This window comes from Pagrus pagrus (genome assembly GCF_965226575.1).
Source record: "Pagrus pagrus genome assembly, chromosome: 5".
Classification (NCBI taxonomy): Eukaryota; Metazoa; Chordata; class Actinopteri; order Spariformes; family Sparidae; genus Pagrus; species Pagrus pagrus.
In genome coordinates, this window is record NC_140189.1 from 20,685,039 (window position 1) to 20,700,874 (window position 15,836).

The following is a 15,836-nucleotide window of genomic DNA, read 5'->3' on the forward strand; positions in this document are numbered from 1 at the left end:
CCATTGCTCCATTCAACTACAATTAACCAAAAAAAATCTAATCAAAATCTACTGGTGTTAGCACCAGCTTGTAATTTATTATATTGCTTCAACTGTGAAACACCAATACTAGATAATAAAACAAGGAAACAAAGATTGTTGGCTTTATATTTTTATTGTTTCTACTAACAACTGCATTAAGTGAGTGTGAAGACAGTACAGAGTTTTGCCATCTCTTTATTTTTTTATTATATTTTGAGCCTGTGGCATCATTGACAGCATACAGTTAACGGACAATACAAAAAGAAAAACTTCTTAGAAAATACTTACCTAGGCCGTTCCGGGTTTGAGTGATTAAAAAACAAGATCAATTTGTGAACAGCTCTGACATCTAAACTTAAATTTAGGCCCCTTCCAATTAATCGAAGCTCCTTTGTCCAATCATCTTTACAAGCATAGTGTGACATCAAACAGGACAACAGCTACTGAACGTATTCCTTGTCGACAACATAATTAAGAAAAGTTGGAATTGAGGTGAGGGGGAGAAGTCTTTATCTAGACCATACTCCTCAAAACTTGCACATCTATTCATTGCAGTAATTTAATAACAGCTTAGGACAAACTCAAGAGCAGTTGCAACCTATGTTTTACAAATGCATGTTAAAGCTGATGAAACTTAAGTCAGAGTTACAACGTTCATGGTGCAACATTGTCCTTTTTAAAACACACAACACTCTTAATCCATTTATAAATAGATCAACAAGCAATGACGGCTGGGCATTCCCTCCACCAGCTGCAATTAGTCCTGTATGCACACCGACATGTTGAGAAAAAAAAATAATTCCACGGATCCAAGTACTGATGGGGTAAGCAGGGCATTCACAATCCTCTCATGCTCACCAAATATACTGTGTTTTAGGACGCGAGTCACAGAAGAGTTGCCTGAAAGTCTCAGGCTCAATCTGGCTCAGGGATTGCAAATGTGTGACGACAAATGTGAAGGAGGATAAATGTGCATCTGTAGGCTCCTTTACAAATAAAGAGTCCTATTCATAGTACTTGAGAGAGATGAGACAATCATTCAGGGGAAAGCTGAAATGGAAAGTGACCATTCCAAGCTAGGGTGATGACAATGGTTAAAAAAAACAAAAAAAGATGGTGGGGAGGGCTAGACATGTTTGGGAGAAGAAATCGGCACGCTTCCAGTTCAGGCATTCTCACTGGTCTCCACTGTCTGAACCAGGTGTTCTGGCTTGTTGCCCTTGCTATGGTGCTCCCACATCTGCAGATAGAGCCTCTCCAGGTCAATTGTGTATTGCTTGGTGTTGAAAAGAGGGCTGCAGATTCGTTGCCTCCAAACACGTGCTCGGACCATCTTCAGGCTGAATGACAGAAAATGGTAAGACTCAACAGTTTTAACAACAATGTTGTCCAAAAAGAAGTTAGATGAAATCGTACTTACTATTCCATGTCAGATCCCAGTTTGACTGCTATGTCCTCATAGTCCTGACGACTGTGGGCTATTAGCTCAGGGCAGCCCAGACAGTTGAGTTGTGAGGCGGCCACACGGGAAGCAAGGGTCTCACCTTTTGAGAGGTTTCAAAATTAACAAGCAGCCTTCACTTGAAATCGATTCTACAGTCATTACAGTCATTTTATCCTTATTAATCAGAAAGTTTGTAAAATGTCTTTAGTTTCTGAGTATTTAAGTTAGAACAACTAACACTTTGTTCTTCTAGTAATAACCAAGTCTGTCCCGTAATACCAAAGTGTGCTAACCTGGCATGGTGACCATGGGTGTTCCAGCCCAGAGAACATCCATGCCTGTGGTGTGACCATTGCATAGGGGAGTATCCAAGCACACATCAGCCAGCTGGCCCCTTCTCACATGCTCCTCTTTGGGGGCCACAGGTGAGAAGATGATGCGAGAGCCAGGCAGACCCATGTTCTGGGCGTACTGCTGGATGTTGGGCTCGCCGACAGCCGGGAAACGAAGAAGCCACAGGACACTGTTGGACACACGCTTCAAGATCTGCAGGAAGAGGGGAGTTTTAGAATAAGATTTTTTATTTTTTTTTTACACTAAATAAGGAATTAAGCATTTATAAAAAATTAAGTGGAGAGTTGAAGGAACAGTTCAAGCATTTGCTATAACCATCTTACATTGGCCCACATCTGAAGAGTAGGGGGATCAATCTTGTAGAGCTGGTTGAAGTTGCAGTAGACAATGGAGTCCTCTGGCAGACCATACTGGGAGCGGGTCGTCACAACGATTGTGCGTGGCACCTCCTCCCCAGTGGCAGCTTTGTTATTGATCTAAAATGTTTGAGGACAAACAGTGTTGCTTAGGGATGGAGTGGCCTCAATGCTTTTGTCTCGACAGTTATGAAGTGTGACAGCTTATGGTCCTGAACCTCCTGGTGATAATATGCTGTTTGGAAAGCCAAGTCAGCGTAATTCTTTTTTACAGCTTATCCTTAGTGCCACCATCTCGATCACCAACAGTTCTGTGCTTTTCCCTTACTTTCATAAAGACACAGCACCTGCAAGGACACAGTCTCAGAAAATACAACCTCAACTGCAAAAATGATCTGGAAAAGCAGCAAGCTAAAATAAATTGCTGATCTTGCCTCGTTTCAGCATTTGTAGATGTTTTGTACCCATGCTATATCCCTCAATATCTGCATTTACATCGACAACTGTGTCCCTGTTAGACATACCTGTGTGGTGGCCAAGCCATTGCTGACAGTGAAGCCGTTGATTGTGACCTGGATTTGGCCTTGGTTGATCATGTTGATGATTGCTTCTGCTGCTGTGTTCATGGGGATTACGGGCATGGACAGAGCTCCATTTGTGTCCCCGACAGCTTCCTGGTTGTTGTCACACTTCATCTAGTCACAGAGAACAGTTTCATATTAATATATTTTAAGGAATTTACCATAGCATATCATACCTGAATCAGCAAATATTGACCAAGTGTTTCTTATTAACATAACCAAGGATAGAAATGACAAACTGATATATAGTTCTGCTCTATCATTGTGGCACAAAGTAAACAAGACAGCATGGACAATTTGTTAAACCCTGCCACCTAGAGGACCTAAAATTAACTACAGTGCCCAAACTCCCACTCAACACACAAAAAACGACCTGCTTTGTCAAAGTTCATGAAATTCTCACCTTGATCACTTTCACATCGGGCAGACTGTCCAAGAAGGCCTTCAAATCAATACCATTAAGAACGATGCGGTTGTCAAAGATGTGTCCATTAGACTTGAAATCAATCACTGCCTTTTTCTGTGGGTCAAAAACAATACAAATGTTAATTTGATAAAAACAAGAGATTCATCTCATAGAAATCAAGGTCAGAAATGTGAGGATGGACAGACCTTGAGGTGAGGGAACATGTTGGCATGGTCTCCAATGAAGAAAGTATGGGGCATGTAGGCCAGTTTCTCAGAATACTGCTCAGCCACTTCTACAGGTGACGTCTCCTTGTCAGAGATGATGTAGTCCATGAAAGGTGCACCACTGGTTCCAGGGTAACCCAGCCACATAGACTGTTGAATGGATAAATACAGTTATTTGTGCATTCCTCAATACCAACATTTTCTTGTTTTAAATATTCCCATGAACAGATTCATATTATTGTGAAGGTGTAGTGATGTAGTTGCTGAGGTGCCATTTATACCCAGGATATAACATTGTTTCAATCAGAAATCAAATATAGCGCTCACCTGAACGGGGGCAGGGCGGAGGGCAAACAGCTCGTTTCTGGCCCCCTTGGTGTATCCGTTCATGTTGACCAGAATGTGGATTCCATCCTGGTGAATGCGATCAGCTGCCTTGCCATTGCAAGGAATCTGGACAAGCGGTACCAAATTTCAGTAAAAATGGTTTGCTATGACATCACAAACTTTTGTTGAAATGAACAGTCAGTTACAAGTTCCCATCCTTAAGGTTAATAGAAATAAATATACAAATACTGGTGCTGACAGTTACCTGTGAGAGGTCGGTGAAATGATGAGCCTCTGCTACCACTTTCACACGGAAGTTGGTACTGTCATCAGGGCTGAGCGCATAGCAGAACACCTTGGAAAATGATTTTTTTAAAAAGGTTAACATAATACTTCATATAAACATACACAATTTTTCAACTATTCAAGTCAACCTCTTGTATCATATCACACATTGTAATAAGCACAATAAACACACTTTGTTTGTAATTTCTTGTAATCAACTACCTCAAATTTCTCAGGGTTGTGCATTCCAGGGATGGACTGCATCAGGTGGGAAGTAGGGTGGTTGCCAAAGTCAGAGCTGACGTAACCGACACGCAGACGTCCACCGCTGGCCTTCAGATCCTTTGGATGCTCATAAGCAGGTTTGTGCAGTGCATTTATCTGTGGAAAACACAATGTATAAGAATACAAATACAGCAGGAGAGCAAATTCTAGTTTGAGTTATACAAGCTGTGGCAATGGTGGACTTATAAATAATGTAAAACAACCACAGATTTATCTAAAAGCATGACAACCTAATACCCTCCTCCATGCAAGCACCCATTCACCACCAGCTTTCACCTTATTTTCTACAAGGAGTTAAATATATCCAGTTTCTCTCCCATCCCTTACCTTCCCCATATCCCTGCAGCCAGCCACTGCCATCACCAGCCACCTTCCTTCCCCTCCCCAAAAATGAATAAAAAGTTTACTTGCTTTGATCATTGCGTGTACCTTGTCCAGGCAAAGGTTTCCGTGGCGTTCAGCAATCGCCTTGCGGAAGCCGTGGGAGAGTGGATACAGCATGCTGTGGTGTGGGTGCACTGAAGGCAAGCGGTTCTTATCCAGCTGGTCAGCCACAATGCTCACAAGCTTCTTCATCCGCTCATCATAATCTGTCCAGTCACACACAATCTGGAAGAATGACCGGAACAGAAGTAGTTAGAAAATGAACTTCTAATTCACCACGAGCAAAAAATAATAACCTTTACAAGCACTCTTAAATATCTGCCAAAGATATGAGCATGTAAGAACCTGCAGGCAATGTGCCAAGTTGCAGTAAGCATCAGGGAAGTCCGGCTTGAGTTTCAAGGCTGTGCGGTAAGATGCAATGGCCTCTGGGATGTTTCCAGAATCCTAATGGTCAAGAGAAACATTGACATAACAAAATGTATTAAGCGGCAAAAACAGGAAAACAACTGAAACAGCAAAATATTCTGTTGCACATTAACAGGTGGTAATGTCCAAACAGTGTCTGGATGTGACTATACAAAGTAATAAAAACACATCCTTTAGAAGATATTATTTAGCAATAAACCCTTCCCAACCAGACGTCCATAGCCAGTTGCCTAGGAATTAAAGGAATAGTAGCACAGGAATAAAGTGCAATCCTACATAGACAATTTTAACCACCACAAACACGGTTAGTGACCAATTTCCAACACATATATGTTACTTTGGCAGTCTGCCCAGTATATTAACAGCCGCCCAAGTATATTTGGCGACCCATTTTAGCATTGCCTACATTAAATTTTTTTTTTATCTGTCAGAGAGAACGACCCCATCTGCAATGGATTAACAAGTGGACAAAATGCCCTTGCTTGTCCGTGTACTGTCAATCACACATGCTTTGCAGAGAGAGAAAAGAGGCTCTCTGATATCACATCCCTCCTGTAAATGTAGTGATTGAGATGCAATCTCTCCCTCTGAATGAAGGCCTACTAATGTTATTGTTGTGGAATCATGGGTGAAAAAAAATCTTGAATATGAGGTGCCTTTTCTGGGCTACTTTATATAACCTTCTATTGACTAAGAAATCAGATAACGGTGCTGGGAGAGAGAAAGCACAGAGAAATAAAGAGGAGAGAGAAACAGAGAGGCGAGGAAGGCCAGTGTGCATGCATTAAGGTGGACATTTAAAGCAACACTATGTAATGCAGCCAAACTCTTAGAGCCATTCTGAAGAAGTTGATTTTTGACTAATTTTCAGATCGTCAAACATAGACAGCATCCATCACCGCCCACCACCGCCACAAGTACTTAGACATTCTGTGGGAAACACTGCTGTTTATAGATATATACAAATATAATAGTATATTAAATGTTAGTGAGAGAAAACTATTAGGATTTCATTGCTGTTTGAGCTGTTGGGTCATTACAGTTGGGTCACCTGTTTAGTGGAGCATGCAGCGCTCAAAGCAACCTGCAAGGCAGGTAAAGTGACAATTCAGAACACGATCAGTCATCATACCTGCTAAAAATAAAAAAAAGGGGGGGGGGGGAATAATACCCCAATTTAAATTAAGAATAATTCCTACCTTGTGGATTGAGGCCAAATTGCTGTGAGCATCAGCAAAGGCAGGGTTGATCTGGATGGCACGGGTGTAGCATTGCAGCGCTCCCTGTACATCTTGCATTTCCTTTAGTGTATTGCCCATGTTTGAATAGGCGTCAGCAAATGTGGGGCTGATTCTAAAAATCAAACAAGGAAAAATGTTTTCACACCTGTTTAACAACATTACTAAACTATGTTATGTCTCGTAGAAAAATTCTAGTGCAAGTTGATTTATGACCATTTACTTTAGAGAAGACTCAATATGAAAAAAACAAACCAGCTTAAACTGGGGATTTACGAGGTGCACTGAAGGTTTTGCTCCGACGTTGCAGAACACTGCCACTTTAATACAAACTAAGTCAGCAGGGACCTGTAGCATAGATTTACAAACCTGATGGCCTCCTTGTAGTGCATGAGGGCTTCCTGGAGTTTCCCCTGCTGTTGCAGGACACTGGCTAGGTTAGAGTGAGCTGCTGCAAACTCTGGGAACACCTGATGGAAAAAAAAGAGGGTTATCAAGAAGAACAAAATGCCTCACATTTACAGCAATCATGATGGTCTTGTTAAACAGACCTATTCATATCAGAAAACATTAACTTCTAACCCACCTCCAGTGCTTTCCTGTAGAGCTGAACTGCCTCCTCGATGTTGCCCTGCTCACGCTTGATATTGGCCAAGTTGTTAAGGGAGTCAGCATGGGTTGGACACAAACGCAAGGCTGTGTTGTAGCACTCCTCTGCCTCAGACACCTGGGAAAGACACTTTAAATTTAATTAACAAACATTTTGAATTGGATTTTGGTCTTGAAGATTGTGTAAAAATTATATTCATAAAGTACAGCCTTACATTGCCTTTCTCCTTCAGGGCATTTGCCAGATTGCAGTAGGCATCGGGGAAGTGGGGCTGCAATTCAATAGCACGACGGTAGGTGTCGATAGCCAGGTCAATGAGGCCTTGCTCATAGTAGACACAGGCCAGGTTTCCATGGACAACTGCATGGTTTGGGCTAAGACTCAGGGCTCTTAGGTATCCAGCCACAGCTCTGCAAAAGTAAAATAAGGATGTTAGGTTGAGAAAACAAGTTATGCTCAGGATCAATCTTTTGCTGAACTTTGACGTTGTAGTTCCCATCTTTTTAAATAAGTTCTCACAACCTATGAACAGCATAACTGCAAAACTGTGCGCACATTTTACACAACTCAGTAACTGGTGAAGTACTGTACACTGTTACAAATGTCTTGCTTAAAATAAAGCCATTGTTTCAGCAGTTGAGTCACAGCTTGCCCATGATGGCAGGTCTGTAGGTGCAGCAGTTCTGCCCTGCCTCAACAATGGCATGTGAAAACAAGGCAATAGAGATGAACAGAGACATGGTGCTAATGGAATTGGCAAAGTTCTTAACGCATTTGAAATTCAATGCAGGGTGTGGTAGGGTGGTGCTTTTAGAGACAAAAGATCAGGTATGAAAGTATAAAGGGGGTATCATGCTGTTTAATATGTCATAACTCAGACTCACCTGTCAAAGATGCGAGCTTCCTTCAAAACATTTCCTAAGTTGATGTATGCATCAAGGAAATTTGGGTCCAAGGTCACTGCCTAAAAATTTAAACCAAGTTTATAAACATGACAACACAAGAATATACCAAGACAGAAAGTAGATGGATTGGAGAGTGTAAAAAATAAAATAGGTAACTCACCTTTTCAAAATGGTGTATGGCCAGCCATATCTCTCCCTGGGCATTGAACACACAGCCCAGGTTGCTCCAAGCCACTGCAAAGTTGGGCTGAGTCTCAATAGCTTTCAGGTAACAAGCCTTCAGTGGGTTTACAATGAAAAACCACAGGAAAGGAGGAGAAGAGGTAGAATGGGAGAGGTATAGTGTGTAGAGGGGAGGGCAGGGGGTTGTAAAATAAAAACAAATAGAAGATTGAGAATAAAAGTAAGAAAAAACAAAAAGGGCAGAGAAAGCAAAATTAGTGACTATTCTCCGTCATGGCAAAAAGTGAGTCTACAGCATGGGCTCGTGTGCGCACAAGTCTGCCGCGCTAAGCTGCATTGCTTTTTCCTACGCTGCGCGGATCCAACCAACTCCCACACGAAGGCCCTCATCCTTCAGTTATGACCACGTTCTTAAAAAATGTAGTGGTCCCCACATAAGGTTCAGTCTACTGCCCTCGAATAATCACCACACTAATTAGTTTCAACCCAAAGTAGTAAGTATTGATTTTGTTTGTTTTTTTCAAAATTACAATTATCTAATGAATTCTGTAAATTTTATGTGGGCATGATATCTCACAACCTAGGATGCTGGACAATTCGGGCAAGCGATGGTCCCTGTAATGCATGCGCAACACACGCAGGCGCGCGGTGTGTGTGTCTGTTGCCACCACCACCACAATGCACCGTATTATGCTGCTTGCGTGACCTTGCTCCTGGCAAAGGTCATTGCTTCGCTGCTGCGCCTGCCGAATGGCCAGATGAGACAGCTGCAGACCAACAACCCCTGGCAGAATACCTGCAACACCGGACTGGCACACACTCAGCACCCATGAAATATCTCAGATTAAAGGGGGCATTTTGGGGGACTGAGAGATCAACCATTGTCTACACTGGGATGTTAAGACATGGGGCATTTTGGAATAAATGGGCAATAAACAGCCATTTGTCCTTTACTGTACATGTCAAATGGAGTGTTTTTCAGAAGCCAATTGTGTCTGAGATTTTGGGGCATTTGGGAGCGAGGCTGGTTAGGAGTGGGGAGAGGTCCGCAACCAACAGGCCATAGGGAGTGAGGGGGTGGGGGTCGCATGCTTGCGCTTGTCGCCTTTGTGGCTGCTTAGAGGGTATCGCTGCGCAGCCCTTGCGCTACTGTAGACTCACAGCGCATTATCTGCATCATCAGAACGCTGCAACTCCAAATAAAGAAGGAAAAACAAAACAAAATAGGAAAAATAAACAACATGTAAGAGTTAGAGGGATCTTACTTGATTTTCACGATTATTGCTTCCAAATCCAAGTTTCTTTTTACTTAATACAGAATTGGGTAATTAGTATAGCATATTTTAAGAAATGCTTACTGTAATTTGTTAAGTTACTTTTTTCGTTTGGTCTTCAAAGGAAGCCACAAGACAGAGGAGCTCAAGCATGAAGTGAGGTGGTTTTTCTTTTGTTGGCAGTTACAAACCCGTTACCATATTTTTGGACTTTGTCAGAGTGGTGGCCGCAGCTGGCTGGAAGAAGAGGAGAGGACTGAGGCTGCCCTAGTGTTCCTTTCCGCCAGGCACCTACGCAGGAATAGTGTCACCCACCTGAAACCTTCTCAATAACAATATCAGTTGTGGAAAAACCAAAAGAGACAAAATCAGAAAACAAGATCGTTAGTAGAAGTTTTCAAACAATACATTCCTTTTTAAATATGGAAATAAAACTGGATTCTTCCAAATCACAACAAACATAAAAAACAGACTATTCTTAGTTGTCTCATTCATGCAATGAATATTTCATTTCAAAGAAAACAAAAGAAATGCTTTGTGGGTAACTGGGAGGGAAGAAAGGCTTTGATATGTTCAGATTATTAACGAAATATTGTCTGATTTTGTCCATCAATTCAGTTTTCATATCAAACTACAGGAGGGCAGTTACTGGCTTGATCTTGCCAAAATGAACTGATCCCATTTCTTTGGGAATATTACATGTTTGAAGGAAAAGGGAAGAAATATTAATCATTGCTTTTCTTTTATTCTTTTAGCATTTCCATGAAATATTTTTAAGACTTTGATTTCTTTATCCTGGCCTGCTTTCTTGAATCCTGGCCAATGGGGTAGGGAGAAAAATCTGTTGTGTAATTATTTGTATCTAGAAGCCTCCACAGCTCTGAAATAAAGAAGTCATCGCTTTTGCTGCGCTTTGCTTCTGTCTTTCTATCCCAGCATCTGACGCAGGTGGTGGAGTGCAGATTGTGAGCTGTCTGCTTGACGCCACTTGGACCACATTAAGGCACTTGAGAATAAGCTTGTTTAAACCCACAGTTAACAATGCTACCCACTGGAAGTGTATATCAGAATAGATAACCAGTTACAACGGTTAGTATAAACCACAGTTAAAAAAACAAACTACTGCATGTGTGCATGAAAACCACCGTCAGTGTGCTTGGGCACTGACTGGACATAACTAAACGGTCAGGAAGACAGCTCTGAGCGCGCACACTCCACCAATCCTTAGCAAGCGCGCGGGGGGTGGAGCGACAGAGCTGGGGAGCTTATAACTCCCTGATGCTCCTCCCCACTCCTTTACCCCCCTCAAGCACGAAATAAGATGGCCTGTAACCAGTGGGACAACTCCACATCTCCAGATTTGACCCAACCCAGGGACCTCCCCCTCCTCTTATATAGGCACAAGTCTTAAAATGGCAAATGGAAGTGCAATACCCCGACACTGGCAGCAACTGTGCTGACAGCATACTCAGACCAAGAGCTTGTCATTGGCACTTGATTGACATTACTGGAGCATAGTGGTTAGGTTAGAAACCATCTTATCTTTTGCATTGCAAAGGTAAACTAGCTTCTCATCAGTTCATGTATTCTTCAAAGACCGAGCCAGCATTTTCCCTCCAAGAATCAACAATATGAAAATGCATGAGCCAAGGTCCAGAAATGACTAAACAGATTCAACTTTACGATTTTAAAACTCCAGCCTTTCTTCCTGAAAGGGGAGGGGCTGACCTCTGGTAAAAGGTCAGGGTAAAGCAAAGGACACTGGGACTAAGAGTGACACAGGGTGGGGACAAATGTAATAAGTGTACTAAACTGAAAAAACAAATACATGAAGCTGTCTAAAAAGTAATCAACAGAAAATGTGTGTACTATGACTTAAAAAAAAGAAATACAGAAATGTCCATTACTTCCAAAAGGTTTTATAGTAAGTAAAAGTGAGAAGCTCACTGAAAATTACAAAAAAGCTACTGTTTCCTGCCCTTCACTTGGCCAAGGGGGTTGAAGGGAAAGGACTCGAATTGGCTTAAAAATGTCAGGGGGGAAAAAGGGACATCTATGGCCTTTGTTGTGGGACACTAAAAACAAAAATGTATGGACAAGATAATGAAAAAAAGATTTTAAAAAAATCTACAATGACAATACGAACAACACACCTATACAAATGCCAAGCCCCTGTAACATACCTTAGCCTCTTCCAAACGCCCGAGGGCTTTAAGCAAGTTGCCCAAGTCACTCCGCACACAATAAAGATCCTGAGAAAAAACAACCAGAAAAAACCCATACTTTTCAATTTTCCTTCCAAAATAAAATGCAGTTCAAAGAGTTGATTGTAGTATACATTGCCTTATAAGCAGATAGAATTTGCTATCAATTTAAAGAGTCGCATGACACCCCCCGAAGACCTCATCTTTGCCGACTCCACTGTTTTAATTTTTCACTGTGCTGCAGTAAGTACAGGTGTGCTCAAGGACTCTGCGACATCATTGTTGGTTATGGTTACAAATGCAACACTGCACACTTCTGACTACACCAAACCTCCTCTGGTGTGGTGAGAAGTAAAACAGGTTTGCTGTCTTTCAGCCTGGTGTCAAGTTACTCCTTAAAGAATTCAATAGAAGTCATCATGTCACTCACAGGGTTATACTGTAATGCAGACACGTAAGCCTGCACTGCTCCCTCCATGTCCCCTGCGGCCACCAGAGCTGCTGCCAAGTTGATGTATCCGTCAATAAAATCTGGCTTCAGTCTCAGCGCGTGGCGATAATGCTCTATGGCCTCCTGCAGTTGCCCACGCTCCTTGTACACGTTTCCCAGGTTAGAGTAGGCTTCTGCCAACATCGGGTTCTGTTTGATGGCCAATGTGCTGAAGTGAGCAGACCTGTAGGGCCAGAATGGGAACAGAATGGTCTTAATCCTGAGAGGAGCGGCTGAGAGTGCAGGCTCAATGCATTGTGTAGAGACAGCAGAGAGGTGCAAGCGGTGAAAAGGAAAAACTTGTTTAAGGGGACATGAGTAAATATTTAAACAGCACATCAAGTTGAATACATGGCACACCGTACAACAACCATTTTACCAACTTCCAAACTTACAGAAGCCATCATTTAAGTGTCCACTATGTCGAGTAATTACCCTACCTGCAGTGTACTCCAAATTAAACTGTTTGCAAAGTGGTGCATCGAGGATCAGGAATAAACACTACATTTGGCTTTTTCTTCGTCACAGAGTTCAATGCTTTAATTAGTGACTTTTTTACTCAATGAACAATGAAAAATCACTCAGTCAGTATTTAGACAAGTTGTTTACTTTCGAGTACACTGCTCGCATTGGGCATGTGAAAGGAATAATAAAAAAAAAAGCGTGAACAAAATCAAACATTTAAACCTGTGACTCGCAAGACCCGAAACCTTCACCATGGCACCTGCAAAGCAAGGGTATGGCTACCACCGAAACAGTGTTAGAATCATGAATGGACAGAGTGAGATTAATCTCAGAACAGGATTTCCAGAAGACAGCTCAGTTGTCGCACCCCAGGCCAGCTGTGTGCACTGAAAGTCACGGAAGACCCATTATTCTCTGCCACTTCCACGCCACCTGCTCAGTGTGCGTCGAATCAGCCATCACCCACACCTCACCTGTCAAGTCTTCGGCACTGGAAGTGGATGGAGGACAGGAGCAGCAGCACGCCTGTGTTATCAGGCTCCTGTCTCCACAGCTGCATGCAGTGGCGCTCGGCTGCCTCAAAGTCTCCTGACTGATACTCCCGATGCGCCAGCTCAGCCAACCCTTGGAAGGAAAGCATACGTTTTGTCGGTTCTGGAGCACCAACACGGCCCAAGGAGGGGGGGAAACAACATGTTAGAGGTGATGGAAGAACTTAAAAGCAGACAAATGAAAACAAAAAATAAATTAATTGATGAAGCCTAATGCTATCAATTCTTTTCAACTAAGCTAATCACTGTTTCTTTTTATATATGATTAAATGTAAGATTGTTTTGGAACTGCAGAAGACCAGCAGTTCCCTTGAAGACAAGAGACAGCATACTCCCACATAATTACACTTTATTTGTAAATGTTTTAGTGCGAGAATGATGTAAAACAAGAGCACTTTGAGGAAACACCTTCGCTGTTTAAGTTAAATAATTTTTTTTTAAAAACAGACAAACAGATTTTGTGACGTTCTGTTTCGCATAAAAATAAGGGTTTCCACCTACAAAATAGCTAAATGTATGACAAAATTGGAGGTGGGGGACATGAGATGGAAAAACAAACAGGGAGGGGGATCATACACTGGCAGAAATTCAGACACTGTTCTCAGTTTTCATTGGCATACAGTTGTTAAACAGCAGTTATCTGGGATCATATTTTGCAGGGGATTTTATCATTAGCGCAAACTATCACTAGTTGTATTGTTGATATTTATCACTCTTTTACATTTTACTCATATTTTATCTAAATGAAATGAAAAGAAAAAAGGCTCAATTTTAGACGACCTGCAAAGTCAACTGAGGTCAATTATTCAGGGTGGGGGAAATTGTTTATTGGCATATCAGTTAACATGCAGTGGATCCACACCCACCTGCAGCTTGATACCATAATGCCAGCGCACACAGTAAGATTGCAGTAGATCAGGTTCATCCATCCATAAACACTACGTCATGAAGTGTGTATGTAACAAGGATGGATAGTTTCAATTACATAATCCACCCACTCACATTGAAAGCTTTAACAGGCATACAAAATGCCATAAATAACCACAATCAGATATCAGCCCCACTGATCACCTTTCTGATAAACTCCAAAGCTTTATCAGTAGACAGAAACGCAATCTTTAACCTTGGGCATCATCGCCGAGCAGTGATGTCTGCACGGCCAGTTTTTACAGCAGGACGCTGCAGGGGCCTCGTTATGCCAGTAGCCATTACGAGTGGCATCTTCCAACATTTATCACCGCCAAACGTGCCGACGTCTTTAGCCGCGGAAGCCACATTTCCCTGGCTAACCACAGCATCTCGGGCTACTCCTTAGCTAGCTTAGCTAGCTGTGGTGTAAAACCGTTTTAACTAAGTATTTATCAAAAAAACATTGCCCGCCTGAATATAATTAACAATACAAATAATACAATGTTTGTATACATATAGGTATCTGTCAAATTGACACCCGTATTACTGTTTCAAGACTAGTTCGTTGCAAACGAATAGCTACAAATTATGCTAACTTAGCTAAAGCTAGCTGGGTACTTTACATTTAGCCAGGACCGGGAAAAAAATGACGAGAGGCATCAACTAGGCCTATCTTGCCAATGCAATCGTTGGCAAGTAATGTGCCGCGAAATTGTTGCATTGATGAAAGCCTAATACACATAATTCACTAGATTAATGACCATTAGCTAGCTGTCAGCCACCGGCTAGTCGGACCGCATTAGACATGACCACACGAGATGGGGTCGTCCTCACAGCTCGCTACCATCTTACGATAGCTAAATAAAAGCAACCAACCTGTGCTGTCAGCCACGTTTCCCACTGAGGTCGCCATCTTCTCAGTCTTCGCGTCTTGCACGGTGGTCGTCAATGTGTCTCCTGGTATTTCACAGTTTCAGAGAAAAATGTGCGACGATCAGTCGTCTTTCTCGGCAGCGGCCAGCAATCACGTTGCCAGGCGGGCTAAGTAGCTAACCTAATCTTTGATTTTGCGCACCTCCTACAGCGCTAAGTCAACACCTTCCCGTGGCTAGTATATAACTACCTGGATACTAATAAATCATCTAACCTCCCTACAGTGCCTAACTTTCTACTGACATAGAGTACGCTGTTGTTTCAAGGCTCAGCCTGGTTTTCTCTTCACAACAAAGCGGCTATGGAACATAAAATGGCGAAATGGGTGGAACTAATTTTTTGAGACAAACTAGATCCGCGTCTCTCCACTGCGAGGAAACGCGTGTGTGGAAATGAAAAAAAACGCGTCGTATTAGTAAAACAATCACCCCATCGGACGAGAGCGTGAATTATAGATCGCTAACGACGCGTTTTGGGTTTCAACACGCAAAATAAACCGATTATGACTGATGCTGCGCGGAGGAACACATTGGTGCAGTGAGACGGAGTGCAAATCAGTAGGATGTTCTAGAAAGAAGCAGCAGCGTGGTCGTCACTGCTGAAATCATGACTTCCTTGTGGATCTGAATATGACTTCTATAAATGTCTGATATGCAAAAGACTGCTGCCTGGTGTGACTCATGTCACATGGATTATACAGGTTAATTATAGCATACACTGTTGTATTGGTTAAAAGTACTCTGAATGCAGGCTTTTAGACACATTTCATAGCTGTATACATACAGATTATTCCATATTTTACCATTCATTTTGACAAGAACGGTCCCAAACGAATGCAGCACAAGTAGGATTTATTACAAAAAGTATTCACCGACTGAGGTCTGACACTTCTCTTCAATTCATTCATTTTAACACATGTCAGTCCCATCGAGGGATATAAATGTGCAATTCTGCCCAGATCATAACATATTTGAC

General features: G+C 42.2%; 1 protein-coding gene across 7 annotated transcripts; it reads right to left on the minus strand.

Annotated features, from left to right (window-relative positions):
• Positions 1–198: 198 nt before the first annotated feature.
• LOC311257629 (UDP-N-acetylglucosamine--peptide N-acetylglucosaminyltransferase 110 kDa subunit) lies at positions 199–15,221 on the minus strand. Of its 7 annotated transcripts, none has more exons than XM_084353353.1 (22): positions 14,805–15,221; positions 12,942–13,122; positions 11,944–12,187; positions 11,493–11,561; positions 8,013–8,129; positions 7,832–7,911; positions 7,162–7,357; positions 6,924–7,076; positions 6,707–6,807; positions 6,299–6,452; positions 5,016–5,117; positions 4,698–4,895; positions 4,224–4,382; positions 3,982–4,071; positions 3,717–3,842; positions 3,369–3,539; positions 3,160–3,276; positions 2,700–2,870; positions 2,143–2,295; positions 1,759–2,011; positions 1,442–1,565; positions 199–1,361 (listed from the first exon to the last, which is right to left on the minus strand). In XM_084353353.1, exons 1-22 carry the CDS (start codon positions 14,839–14,841, stop codon positions 1,187–1,189), a joined length of 3,171 nt encoding a protein of 1,056 aa, XP_084209479.1. In that variant the 5' UTR covers positions 14,842–15,221; the 3' UTR covers positions 199–1,186. The 7 variants fall into 7 exon arrangements, with proteins under 7 accessions (XP_084209479.1, XP_084209480.1, XP_084209481.1 ...); XM_084353354.1 differs by having other exon boundaries at positions 6,924–7,064; positions 14,805–15,220; XM_084353355.1 differs by having other exon boundaries at positions 4,716–4,895; positions 14,805–15,220.
• Positions 15,222–15,836: the final 615 nt, after the last annotated feature.

Coding starts and splice junctions, on each gene's coding strand:
- LOC311257629 (XM_084353353.1), bottom strand. CDS start 14,841: ATGGCGACCTCAGTGGGAAACGTGGCTGACAGCACAG. Junction 8,130..11,492: donor GGCGTTTGGAAGAGGCTAAG/GTATGTTACAGG, acceptor AACCCACTGAAG/GCTTGTTACCTGAAAGCTAT. Junction 3,843..3,981: donor ATTTCACCGACCTCTCACAG/GTAACTGTCAGC, acceptor CCGCTTGTCCAG/ATTCCTTGCAATGGCAAGGC.